The 12,760-nt window shown below is 47.7% G+C and overlaps 1 protein-coding gene across 1 annotated transcript in view; it reads left to right on the top strand.

Moving 5' to 3' along the window:
* Nucleotides 1-12,760, top strand: part of TDRP (testis development related protein) — a 41,203-nt gene that overhangs the window by 23,130 nt on the left and 5,313 nt on the right. Inside the window, exon 4 of the mRNA XM_074988922.1 lies at nucleotides 7,374-7,477. Coding sequence (XP_074845023.1) covers nucleotides 7,374-7,477 — 104 coding nt within the window. The remainder of the gene's footprint in view (nucleotides 1-7,373; nucleotides 7,478-12,760) is intronic.

Consider the following 12,760-nt stretch of genomic DNA (forward strand, 5'->3'; position numbering starts at 1 on the left):
CTGCATCATCCATTAGGGAACAGCCTGAAATTTGGCAAAGGAATTGACCTGATATCAGGAGTGTGTGCTAAGATATCTCAGAGAAAATATTGCCAAACTGGGTCAAATTATGAACCTCTGAAAAACTCAGTTCACAGATGCTAAGTAGGGATTTATTAAGAGCTGGGCATCTGAATTATCTGAAGATTCCATTTGTACAGAACATAATCCATGGGTCTGGTGTCCGAGCAAGACTTTTCTCCAAGTGCTACTCTTGGAAGCCAGGAACTTGCATGGCATCAGATCTGAGAGCCTCTCTTGTTTTCTCAAAGCCTCTTCCTCTCTTGTTTTCTCAAAGCTCCCCCACACTCAGAGTCCATGTTAGGAGAAGGAAGAGGAAAATGTGTGAGTGCAATGCAGTCAAATTTGTAACCAGTGCTTGTTTTTAAAAGGAATTATTTTTTTTGTAGTAAACCCAACTATCCCAGCTTATTTTACTCTCTTGTTTTGACACCTTATCTCCATCTTCCTTATACTAACTTCACTAACTCCTACCGAATTTTGTGATATTTCAAGATAAGATATTATATATAATTTAATGAGTGTCAGCCTACCTTCAGGTATATTTACAAAGTGTGTCTCATTTTTATTTTTTAAGTTAATTAAATTTTTATTGGCTGTTCATCATGTATCCAGTGTGTTAGACTTGTATGTCAGACTTGTATGTTAGTGTTTCTCAAATACAACCACCAGGTGCCTTTCTTGCAGTCATAGACTCTTGGGATGTTACGCAATGGCAGGGTGGGAAGGGAAAGACCAAAGCAGTGGCCCCTTCCTCTCCTAGTGCTTCTGGGTGAAACACCTTCGTGTTGGTCACCGGGGCCGTAAGCAGGTGCTGTCTCCTTGGCTGCTCCCCACACCTCCCTGAGACACATAGGGCACAGCGCTGGAGAAGCAGGCAGCTGGTGAGTCCTCACCTTCCCAGGGTGGTGAGGCTCAGTCTTTGGATTCTGCTGGGGGTAATGGGGTGGCACACTCGTGCCACAGGGTTTCATGTGCCAGCATCCAGGTTCTGGCTGCACCATGGTGGCAGCAAGGCTTCAGCCATGCAGCTTGAGGCTCCACACCCCAGCTTCGTCTCTTGGCCATCCCATCTATCCCGTCAGCCAGGGCTTAATTTGTCCCTAGGATTGCCATGGTTGAGTAAGTCTTCTGTGAAAAGTAATACTTGCGTGTTTGTTAATACCATTTTTCACTAGACTTCTTACCTAGCAATAAGTACATTACATTGATTTGTACATGTATATGTGCATATTTGTTTTTCCTTCAACTAATTAAGTATTTTTGGGAAATGTATGAGAGAGACCACTATGAGTAGTTGGTGTCTGCACTCTGGGGCCACCAAATAATTTGTCCTGAGAACCCCTGTAATAGGTGGAGTTTCTCGATGCCTTTTTTAATACTTAACCCTGGCTAGAATTCTTGGTCTGTTTCCTTTTAATTGTGACTCTTATTCTTATAGCTCACTATTCTTTGTACACATTCTGGCCCTTTGGTACAGTTTTAATGATGAATTGTGTACCTTTTCTATAAAATTAACTGTAAAAGGACTTTTCACTGATAAGTTGTTCCTTCTGAGAAGGATGTTACTATGTTGTCACTTCTCGCTTATTGGCTGACAAAGGTGTCTGCCTAATGTAAAAATCTAATATAACATGTATTGCCATGCAACATTAAGTAAATTTCAGTATAGTCATGGAGAGTTATTTATTTCTGATAGTGCTCACTAAGTATTAGGGGCTTTCCAAATACGTAAGAACAATCCATGATCTGTGAAGGTGGTAACTGAAGAGAAAACAGTAGATCCAAACAAGTAGACAGAGAGGACTGAGGTAGAGGAATAACAGTAGACAATTTAGATGCAATTTAAATAGAAGTCAGCTAGAACTGTTATAAAGTAAAAGCCTATTATCTAGCACTTCACCAATCGGCAAGCTCAATAAACCTGCATATCTGATCTTCACAGAAAGTCCAGACTAATACAAAGTACTCCACTTAGGAAAGAATAATAAATTCACATATGCAAAATGGGAAATGACTATCTAGGAAGGGACCACAGAAAAAGAGTTAGGGGGGTCATAGTACACCACAGGTCTCACAGTCAGTGTGGTATGCACTCAGCATGGACCTCACCTGCCCTTGCTCTATGTGCATGTCTCTCTAGTTACAATACCCATAGGAAAAAACTAGGTGGATAAAAGCCAGCAGAATCTGGCAGTCGAGTGCATGGGCAACAGTAAACAAAATGTGTGGTAGGCCACACGTAGAACCTGAAAGGGCTACATGTGTCCCTCAGGCTGCAGGTTACCCACCAGTGGAAAGAGGAGATGTAGTCAAAGCAGTGTTCTAGGGAAATAATCATTAGGATTCCAAATGGATATGAGCTGGGCAAGTTTGAATTTGTGAAGGATGAGAGAAGGATGTTGCAGTAATTGAGATAGGGGATGATGAGAGCATGAATGAGAATTTCAGTTTTGTGCATAGGAAAGGAAGAATCTTAGAGATAATTAGTACATAAGAATGCCCATACTGGATCAGATCAGTGGTCCATCTAGCTTGGTATCCTGCCTTTTGACAGTAAAAAAAAATAATGAACAGAACAGGACACTCATTGAGTGGTCCATGCCCTGTTGTTCACTGCCAGCTCTGGCAATCAGAGGCTAGGGATACCCAGGCCATAGGATTGAGCCCCTGACAGTTTCTTCTAATAGCCTTTGATGGACCTATCCTCCATGCATTTACCTGGTTCATTTTGAAGAATGTTATGTTTTTGGCCTTCACCACATATTTTGTTTATCATGCTAGAACATTGATGGAGGAGTTGTCAAAACAGTGCAAGGCAGATTAGAGATGCAGAAGTTGCAAATGAACATCAGAATTCTGACTTAAGATGTAGTGCTGAGTTTGGAGCTAAGTCTTCAAGACTCTTGTTTTAATCCCTGCACTTCCTCTTTAACACTTATAATTTAGGCTGTATTGTGTGACGTCATATAGACTAGAGTGTCATTTGACTAAGGAAAAAATAAATTATTTATAAGTAAATCATATTATAAAAGACAAAGGGATGTAATAATATTCTCTCTTGAATATTTTGTTTACTCCTAGTTTTGTGTATTCTCTCACCTCCCTGCCCCACTTTATCTACACTTATTTCAGTTTTTCTGACCCACCTTCTCACATTTATCTGTTTTAGTCTTGTGCGCTCCCAGATAGGACTGGAAGACCTACCAAGTATCTTGTTGTCAAAGGACTAATCCTACTCTCAGAAATCAGTATGGAAAAATCAGAAGGTGCCTGTGACCATGTGTGTGAGAGGTTCCTTCTGTTCTGGTTCTGAAGAAAAGGAATGTGCCAGGAATCCTGTTTTTGGATTCTGTTTAGAGTCTGTTTTGTATCTACATCAGACTAGTTAGATATGAGCAAAACTTAGACACTTCTGAGTCCCCTGTAGCTCCTGCAAAAGAGGAGTATTTTGTCTCTCATTTTCTCTTCCAAGAAACCCCTAATCACAGAGCGTTCTGGCTTCTATGTGCAGAATGTCTCTGCTCTGCTACCTCCCAATTTACATGACATCTGTTTTTGTGCCTTCCCCAGTGAATAGCTCCAGCATCTTTCTCCATTGATGTTTATGGGCCTACCAAAATAGTCACAGAAGAATGAAAATGGCCTGGTTCATGTTTATTTTGTTGCTGATCACAGGGTTTTAAAAAGTAGCAGTGCAAACAAAGAGGGTTGGTGAGTATTTACTATACTGGGGCTCAAGAAAGCTCTGAACAGCGGCAGAGGCACTGGAGCTGTCTGTCTGTACACTTGGAAAGACATTTTACACAGGTCACATTTGGAAGATTATCTTCACAACCAGAAGGGTAAGAGCCAGTCTTTGGTGTGTTGGTGGAGGAAGGCTGACAGTGGTTGATAGTCTTTGACTTCCTCCAAGCCTGAGGCCAGAGATAGTTGAGCTATGTCTCTGGCACAAACTATCCTCAGACCCGAAGAAGCTGGTCTGATAGCTCTGAGTGCCAGGATCTAGAAATACCTTAGGCACTTCCATTGTGCCAGAAAAAGAGAAGTGGGATGTGCGTGGCAGAGGAGCCGCTGCTGAAGTTCAGCTGGCTTTAAGGTGCAAAATAGCCTCAATGGAGAAATGAATCTGACCCAAGGTATGTTATTAAGAAAATATCTTTCTTTGAGGGTATCTCTCCACTACGAAATAGTCGAAATTACCAAAGTCAGATTTGTAAAACTGGGTTTTATAAAGTCAAAGTTGAGTGTCCACACCTGCCCACAAATTTGAATTAGCTCATCTCCACTAATTGCCGAAATTTGACGGTTGCAGCAGTGCATTGTGGGAACCTATCCCACAGTTCCCAGAGCCTCGCTGCATTCTGGTTTTTTTCACTGCTGTATTATGGGAAAAAATTCCCTACAAATGGTTGTGGGAGTGTGATGTCATCTTCCCTCAAAACAAATGGCAATTTTTCAGAAGTCTTTTTCCCCAATGAGATATTTTTTGTGTCATCTGCATCACAGAACTTTTAAGCAAATGGGCCCTGATAGCACCCACTGTCATCGTCCCAGACTGCATTGCCCTAATTCTCCTCTTTTTTGGAACTAAACGAACAATTTTCAGAAGGAAAGTAGGAAAAGTGGAGAATCCAAGAGGGCATTGATGTCCAGAGGTCAGCATCACTCAGAAGAAGAAGAGAAGGAAAGACAAAGTGCCTGGCTTTGTAGTAGTTAGGCTCTCTTCCTCCCTTGAAAATCATGTGAGCAGGTATCCGGAGTACATGCAGCAAGGCTGGGAGGGAAAGCCAGAGGGCTTAGGTGTGTAGTAAAGTAACTGCTTATGTGTGAGAGGGAAGAAAGAAGAGCACACAAGCTCCAGTCACATTGCAGCAAGTCAGAGAGCTGTCAATCCCATGTATTAGGTTGTCTGTTCTCCAGGTGCCTGTGCCATGCTAACAGGAACCTCAGCCATCCCCCAGTGAAAGAGCATCATACATTTTCTGCGTTCAGTATGGCTGGGCACATGTTCTCCCCCGCCCCCACCCCATGGAATATTTTGCCTGCGAATAATAATGTTGCCTTTCCCTGTACTGTGCTGTGCTAACAGGAGCCTCACTGGTCCCCTGTGGAAAGAACACCGATGTATTGAATAGCTGCCTTGAATTCAGGTCAGCACCCAAGCATATTTGCAAAGGTGCTCAGGCTATGAGCCTTTCCCAGTTCTGACTGTGCCATGCTAACAGGAACCTCCGTGGTCCCCTGTTGAAAGAACACCTTTCTCAGGATAGGGCAGCGTGTCAGGGAGCCATCAATCCCGTTGATTTGGGTGTCTGTTCCCTCGGTGTCTGAGCCATGCTAACAGGAACCTCAATGGTCCCCACTGTTGAAAGAACAAACACCTTGGCTGTTTCTACACATGCCACTTTCAGAGAAAGTGGCATGCTAATAAATGGCTGAAAATTACTAATGAGGCAAGGATGTAAATTTCCAGTGCCTCATTAGCATAAGGTCACATGATTTGGAGTCCAGAGGAAACTCTTCCGGATCCCAAAACAGCTTGTAGAGATGTGGCCCCTGGGTGATCTCCTGGAAGTCCTCCTTTCAGAAGCCCCTTCTTCCTGAAAACTGGCATGTGTAGAAACGGCCCTTGAGTGGGAGCGTCCTGATAAAACTGTGCAGTAACCAAATGGATCAGTAACAGTGTTCAGGCCACAACAATCTATGAGCATTTCATGAAACCTGTATATTTACTTGCATTCAGTGGGGCTGGGCACCTGCTCTTCCCACTCAGTTGTTATTCTGCCTGTGAATAGCAAGGAGGCCTTTCCCTGCTCTGCCTGTGCCATGCTAACAGGTACCTCTGTTCTCTCCTGGGGAAAGAACACATTTCATGGGGCAGAGCAGCGGGTCAAGGAGCTGTTTACCCCCTCTGAAAATACAGCAAACAGGACACCACAGAGACTATGCAGCTCCCTTGAGCTACATGCTGTGGGAAGTGTGGCTGGGGAAGCAGGGGGAGGCAGCCTACAATGCAGCTATGGCCAGGGTCAGCTCCCCAACTCTGTGGAGCCAGGGGCTCTTCAGAGGCTCCCGTTGTCATGGTGCAGGCGCCAGGATGAAGTGGGGCCAGCCCACAATGCAGCTATGGCCAGGTCCAGCCCCCAAACCCTGTGGAGCCGGGGGACTGTGAGGATCCCATTAGCATGGAGCAGACACCAGGTTTGAGGAAGGTCATCCCACAATTGAGCATTGGCCGGGAAACCCTAGTGACAGCCATCCAGCCCTTGCTGTGGCAAAGATATTCGATAGCCATCCGTCCACCAGCCCCCCGAATATGTTTGCCACAGGGGGAGACTTCCCTTAGGGACAGCCAGCCATCCCCTGAATATCTTTGCAACAGGGGAAGACTTCCTTCGGTGACAGCCAGATGCCAAATCTTTCCTGCCTTTGAGCGATTCAGCATGCACAAATCAGGACATGCTGCTGTCTGGAAGCATGGACTGCACAGCACAGCAGGCATGTGTTTTTATTGAGTGGAGGGCTAGCCACATGGTGTGGTTGGGTGGGGGTAGACTCCTCCTGACTGCATGGTGCCTGTAAGGGAGGGGAGCTGCCTCCGTACAAATGTGCTGCTCAGAAAAGAAGTTTCTTGGGCTCTCAAACAAGCATGGCTCCCCCACCTCCCAATGCAAGCATGACCCCCACAGCCAAGCCGCCATGTGATGTGTTGTGTTGGGGCAGGAGCTAGCCTGCAAGACAAAATGAGTCCCTGGCTCTCCTGATGGCTCCATGCTGGAGCTTTGTAAAGTAGCAACATGCAATCACCACACTGATCATAAACAAATGAATTCTAAATGCCGTGCTTCCTACTTCCTGTTCACCTGGAGTAATAATGTGAAAGGACATCTCAAGGGACATTGTGGGACAGTTTCCATGACTAATAAAATTGATTTTAACCCTGGTTAATCTATTCTGTTTTAGCTCAACATTGCAAATTCGATTTTTTTTGAGTAACTTTGTTGGGAAGTCAGTAGTACAGAAGTCAGCATTACAGCTGCTTAGAATTTACTTATTGACCACTGGGGATTAGACAGAGAGTTTATAAAATTGACCATAGAGGCTTAAATTCTACTTGATCTCTTAGTGTAGGCCAGGCCTGAGAAGGATGATAGAGAGATGGGGCAAAGGAGGAGAAAGAGATTCTTTGTAAACTGATGATAACTCCCTGGATAAGATTTATTTATACTTGCCATTGGGGTGTGGGCTTTTCAAGCCCTGGGAATAAGTTTATAATGCCATATCATTACTATTTTTACTACCTTGTGTAGGTTCAGAGTGCAGGTTTTCGTGGCTGGAAAGAAGTGACTTCTATGTTCAATAAAGATGATGAGCAACAGTTGCTAGCAGGATGCAAGTCTCCAAAATCCAAAGGGTAAGTAAAACTTAGCAATGGCAAATGAATTAGAAAATCAGTAATTTAAGGATTATGGCTGCAAGATCACTGGAATTAATAAAGGTATGACCATAGGGACCAATTTCGAAAAAGAATATTAATCTTACGTAAAGTTTCAGCAAGCTAAATGGTTTATGTTTTTGAAACTGTTATATTTGCATTATTTGAGTTTGATCAAAATTAAATGCTTTTTAAAGTAAAATGAAAATGTACATGTTTTATTTAAATAACTAAATTTTTCAGAAGTACGGTGTTATTTTTGTGAAGTTAATTTTCATTTCAGATTTATTTAAATAGGTTTTATAAAATTTTTTTAAATTTTCCATCTAATTTAGTAAATTTATTAAAACTGGAATTCCTTCAAGTGTATTTTTTCTTTATCCCTATAAACTCTTATCATTTATTATCTTGTAATGAATAAGGGCTAGAGGCAATTTGGCTACCAATAACATTTTTTTCTAGTTTTCAAACCTTAAGCATTGATTTAGTTGTGCCAAAACAGAACACTACTCCAAATATCTCCATTTTATCTCTTTCTGTAAGGTTTACTGTGTAGCAGTCCTGTTCTATTTTCATCCCAGTTTTTCAGACTTTACTTGATTTGTTGATTGTCTGTTTTTGTTTGGTTGTAAGAGAAGCAATCCCATTCCAATCACATCCTGTTTTCCTGGCACAATCAAGCCCTTATGTTGCTTTAAGCTATGATATGAAGCTGTATACCGAATTTGGTGGTCCTAGCACCCACCATTTAGGAGTAGTTCTTGATCAAATGAACATGAAACTCTCTAAAATACATAGTAGATAAACAGGTGAATTATTTCTTATTTCATGTACCCTGTAAAATGTCCTTCTTTCTTTTAGCAGAGCAAAATACTTGGAGATTTTATAATGTGATTTTTATCACAATGCATTGCTGCCAAAATATAACACAAATCTTTCCAGGAACACTGGCAACTAAAAGCATTGTAATACACAGTCAGTATTTTTGGATATAGTCTGGCAGGGTGTTGATGTATGAAATTTAGTATTACAGTGACTCAGTATGAAGGCTGGTTGGCAAATGATAATCTTTTCATAATTTATTTCTTTTTACTGCTGTGGTGTAATTTTTGTCTAATTTGCCTAAATCAGGTCTGCAACCTGCAGCTCTGGACTTCTTTGTGGCTCCCAATGCTAAAATACAAAGTTTAAAAAAAAAATCCCTCCTGGTTATTTTCGATAAATGGTAAATGTCTAAAAGCCTAAAAATGAATAATTCATATCTGAATAGCAAACGATATGTGATCTCAAAACATTAGATAACTCTCCCTAGCGTGCTCCAGAGAGAGGGATGGTTCGGGAGTGAAAGTCAGGAATACAGTGGCACAAACACACAAGTAAAGTGTGAGCAAACAGAATATGTAAACAGTTTGTGAACATCCTGCAGTAAACATGTATCACATTACAAATCATTGTGTGAACTGTTCTTACAATAGCGGTTACGAAAAGTGTGGTTTGACTTTATTTATTAAGGACTGTCTCGTATTCACATGCATTGTGGCTCTTGGAATATTGCAGTTTTACCAAATTCAAAAAAAAAACAAAAAAAACAGGCTCTTCTTGCTATTTTCGTTGCAGACACCTGGTCTAAATTGTCTTAATGTCTGGTATAATGTTAACTATAGCTCAAAAATAATGTAATAAAAGATACAAACCATAAGATTTTTTGTTGAATTGTAACACCTAGGCTGTGGCCACACTAGAGAGTGATTTTGAAATGGCTTATCCCTATCCATTATTTCGAAATAAGTGGCATGGAAGCGACTACACACGAAATGTAGATCGATGTTGCGATCTGCAACATCGAAATGACTCCCAGTCATTTCGAAATGGAGCGGCTATACTGCAACAGTTTCATTTTGAAATAACAGGGCAGGAAATGGTGAGGGCAGGGTCAAATGGCCAGCAAGCCCTTCCTGGCGCACGGGCGAGCCAACCCCTTAAAGGGATCCTCCCAGAAACATCCCCTGTGCCCATGTTGAGGACCCTGGATGCTTGCAGCACACGACCTCCGGCAGAGCCTTGGTTAGCCACCATACCACTGCCTGCCATGGACCCGCAGCACTTCACTGATGGGGACACCTTGGACATCGTGGCCAGCCTGATGGCCATCCTGACAGCATGCCATATGAGGCTACATGCTGCCCAACACGTGGCCAGCTTCGTGCAAGCTCACCCCACGCTGCATCCGGAGCACCCCCCTGTTCCAGCCCCACTGTCGCCTCTGGCGGTACCCCACCAGTGGGGAATGGTGGGATGACATCGTCCTAGGAGAGTGGGACGATGACTGGCAGGCCCGCAACTTCCGGATGACTCGGGCCACCTTCATGGAGCTGTGCCATTGGCTGGCAGCAGCACTTTACCACCAGGATACCTGCATGCGGCTCATGCTCCCCCTGGAGAAACGAGTGGCCATCGCTCTGTGAAAGCTGGCCAGCCCAGACAGCAACCGCTCGGTTGGCCACCAATTCGGGGTGGGGAAGGCCACCATCGGGGTCGTCCTCCTTGAGGTAAGGCACCCCGGGCCACACACCCACGGTGAGTTCCTGGGGAGGGGGGTTTCAAGGTATGGGACCCCCATATGCTACCACATACTCACGGGCACCTGTGCCCTCTACCCTACAGGTTGTCACCACCATCAACAGGATCCTCCTGATCCACCTTGGGGATGTGGACACTGCCATGGCTGGCTTCCAACAGCTGGGATTCCCCAGCTGCATCAGGGCATTGGACAGCACCCATGTTGCCATCCGGGCCCCACCACATAGCCGGGGACGGTACATCAACCGCAAGGACCTCCACTCTGGTGTCCTCCAGGCCCTTGTGGATGCCCGAGGACATTTCACCGATGTCTGTGTGGGCTGGCCGGGCAGGGCCCACGATGCCCGCGTCATGCAGAACTTGTGGCTCGGCCACAGGATGGCAGAGAGCTCCTACATCCCCTCCGCGAGAGCTGCTGGTGGGGGACATGACCATGCCCCCCCCGAGCATTGTTGTGGATGCTGCCTACCCACTCCAGCCCTGGCTAATGTGCTCCTACACGGGACACACCAATGAGAGCCAGGACATCTTCAATGCCTGCCTCACCCACGCCAGGAACACTGTGGAGCAGGCATTTGGCTGTCTGAAGGCACGTTTCAGGAGCCTCCTGATGCGCCTGGAGGTAGGCCTGCCCAGCGTGCCCATGGTCGTGGGTGCCTGCTGTGCACTGCACAATCTCGTGGACAGCAAGCAGGAGCTCTGTGTGGCACACTGGGCAGCCGAGGCCGTGCCACACTATGAGCAGCCAGGTGTGGTCCCGTGTGCCAGGTGAACCGGGACGGGGTGCGTGTGCGGGAGGCCTCCAGGAGACCTCTGCCTGGGGGCCCCATAACCTGTCCCCACTCACTCTATGCAACACCCCCCCCCCAGTTCTCACACCTGCCTCACCAGCACTGCCCTCGCCATCCCCACCCGAGGCAGGACACATACACTGTTAAATAAATTCAAGTGCTGTGCTTGGAACAGAAAGAACGTGTGACTATTTACATGGCAGGGGAACTATTTACATGGGGGATGGGGGGAGCTATATACATGGGGAGGTGGGGGGCCTCAATCCTCTGTCAGAGTGGCTGGTCGGCAGCCACGACAGCCCATGGAGCCGCGACTGCCCCGGGTCTGGGGACCACAGCGGGGCCGGGATGGGGCAGGTGGAACAGGGAGGTAGGGCTGGACTGGGGTATCTAGGGGCTTGGACTTGGGGGGAGCCACAGACGGGCAGGGCTCACCTGGCCACAGCCAGTGCGCCAGCTCCCACTGCTTGGCCGGGGTCATGTTGGCTGTGAGCAGAGCTGCAAGGGCCAGCGGGGCAGAAGGGGTGCAGGGGAACAGGGAGATGCTGAGGAAGATGGGGGTGGTGGGGAAGAGGGAGAGGCTGGGGCGGGGGGCGCAGGAAAGAAGGGGAGGCTGGGGCAGAGGGAGGTGGCGGGGAGGAGGAGGGTACCGGGGAGGAAGGGGGCGGCTGGGGCAGAGGGGGGTGCTGTGGGAAAGGCCATCCATGGAGCGGGCGGCTGGGCCAGGCGGTTGGCGATGGCCTGGGTCAGGGTGTCGAGATACCTGGCCACCTGGTCCCAGGCTGCCCGCTCCATGGAGAACCATTCCCTCAGCAAGTGGTTCCGCTCCCGCCATGCAGCTGTGTGGGCTGCTGCCAGATCATCTGCCCAGCTGCGGCAGTGGCTCCTCCCACCACGGTGCCCAGTCTGGGGAGGTGTTGCCTCTTCACCCTCCTGTGCTGCTGTGGGGCTCCCAGGCACATCCAGGGGGCTGGGGTGGCTGGCAGATGCTGAGGCTGTGAAGACATAAGGTGAGAGGGTGGTGCCCCATCAGTCATGAGCCTGGGTACCGTGGGTCAGCAGCCTTGTCCCCACTGCCATCCCACCCTGCTTGTGGTGAGGGGCTCTGGGGTGGCCTGTCTTCTGTGGGGTCCATCAACACGGGGCCGTTAGAGTGGTTGCCCCAGCCCTCCCAGGCTTCTGACCCTCATGGCAGCCCATGGCCCTGTGGGGGGCCCCACCCAGCAGCGATGACAGCCGTCCTTGGCCTGTGCCTGTGTGCCCAGGCCTGTACTGGCTGTGTCAGGGACCGCCCCCTTCCCCGCAAGACCAGTGCACCCCACGCCCGGTCCTACCTGAGGGTTCCTTGGGTGGTTCAGGGGGGGCCTGGGTGGAGGTAGCCTGGCTAGGGCCCTTGGAGGGCTCGGCCATGTACAGTGGTCCCTCGCTCCTGCTGTCGCTGTCCCCAGTGCCAGCAGGTACTTCGGGGTCTGCCGTGGGGGGGCAGGGCTTCGAGGGTCCTGGCTGGGGCTCTTCTCCCTGCCCCTCCGGCTCCGCTGTGTCCAGGGTCTCTTCAAGTGGTACAGCCTCCCTGGGTCCCAGCAGCTGGTGGAGCTCCCTGAAGTAGGGGCAGGTGGCTGGCGCGGCCCCTGACTGGCTGAGTCCCTTGCTTGGGCATAGCCCTGCCGTAGCTCCTTCACTTTGGAGCACATCTGGTCAGGGGTCCGGAGGGGGTTGCCCCTCGCAGCGAGGTTGCTGTCGAGGCGGGTGAAGGGGTCCACTCCTCCATCTTGAGCAGGATGTCCTCCTCCCCCCACACAGCCAGCAGGTCCCAGACTTCAGCTTCTAGCCAGAGGGCCTCCCTCCTGTTTGGTGGCTGCCCAGAGCCGTGGGAGCCCTGCCGCCCAGACCC

Source organism: Carettochelys insculpta, chromosome 3, assembly GCF_033958435.1.
Source record: "Carettochelys insculpta isolate YL-2023 chromosome 3, ASM3395843v1, whole genome shotgun sequence".
Lineage (NCBI taxonomy): Eukaryota > Metazoa > Chordata > Testudines > Carettochelyidae > Carettochelys > Carettochelys insculpta.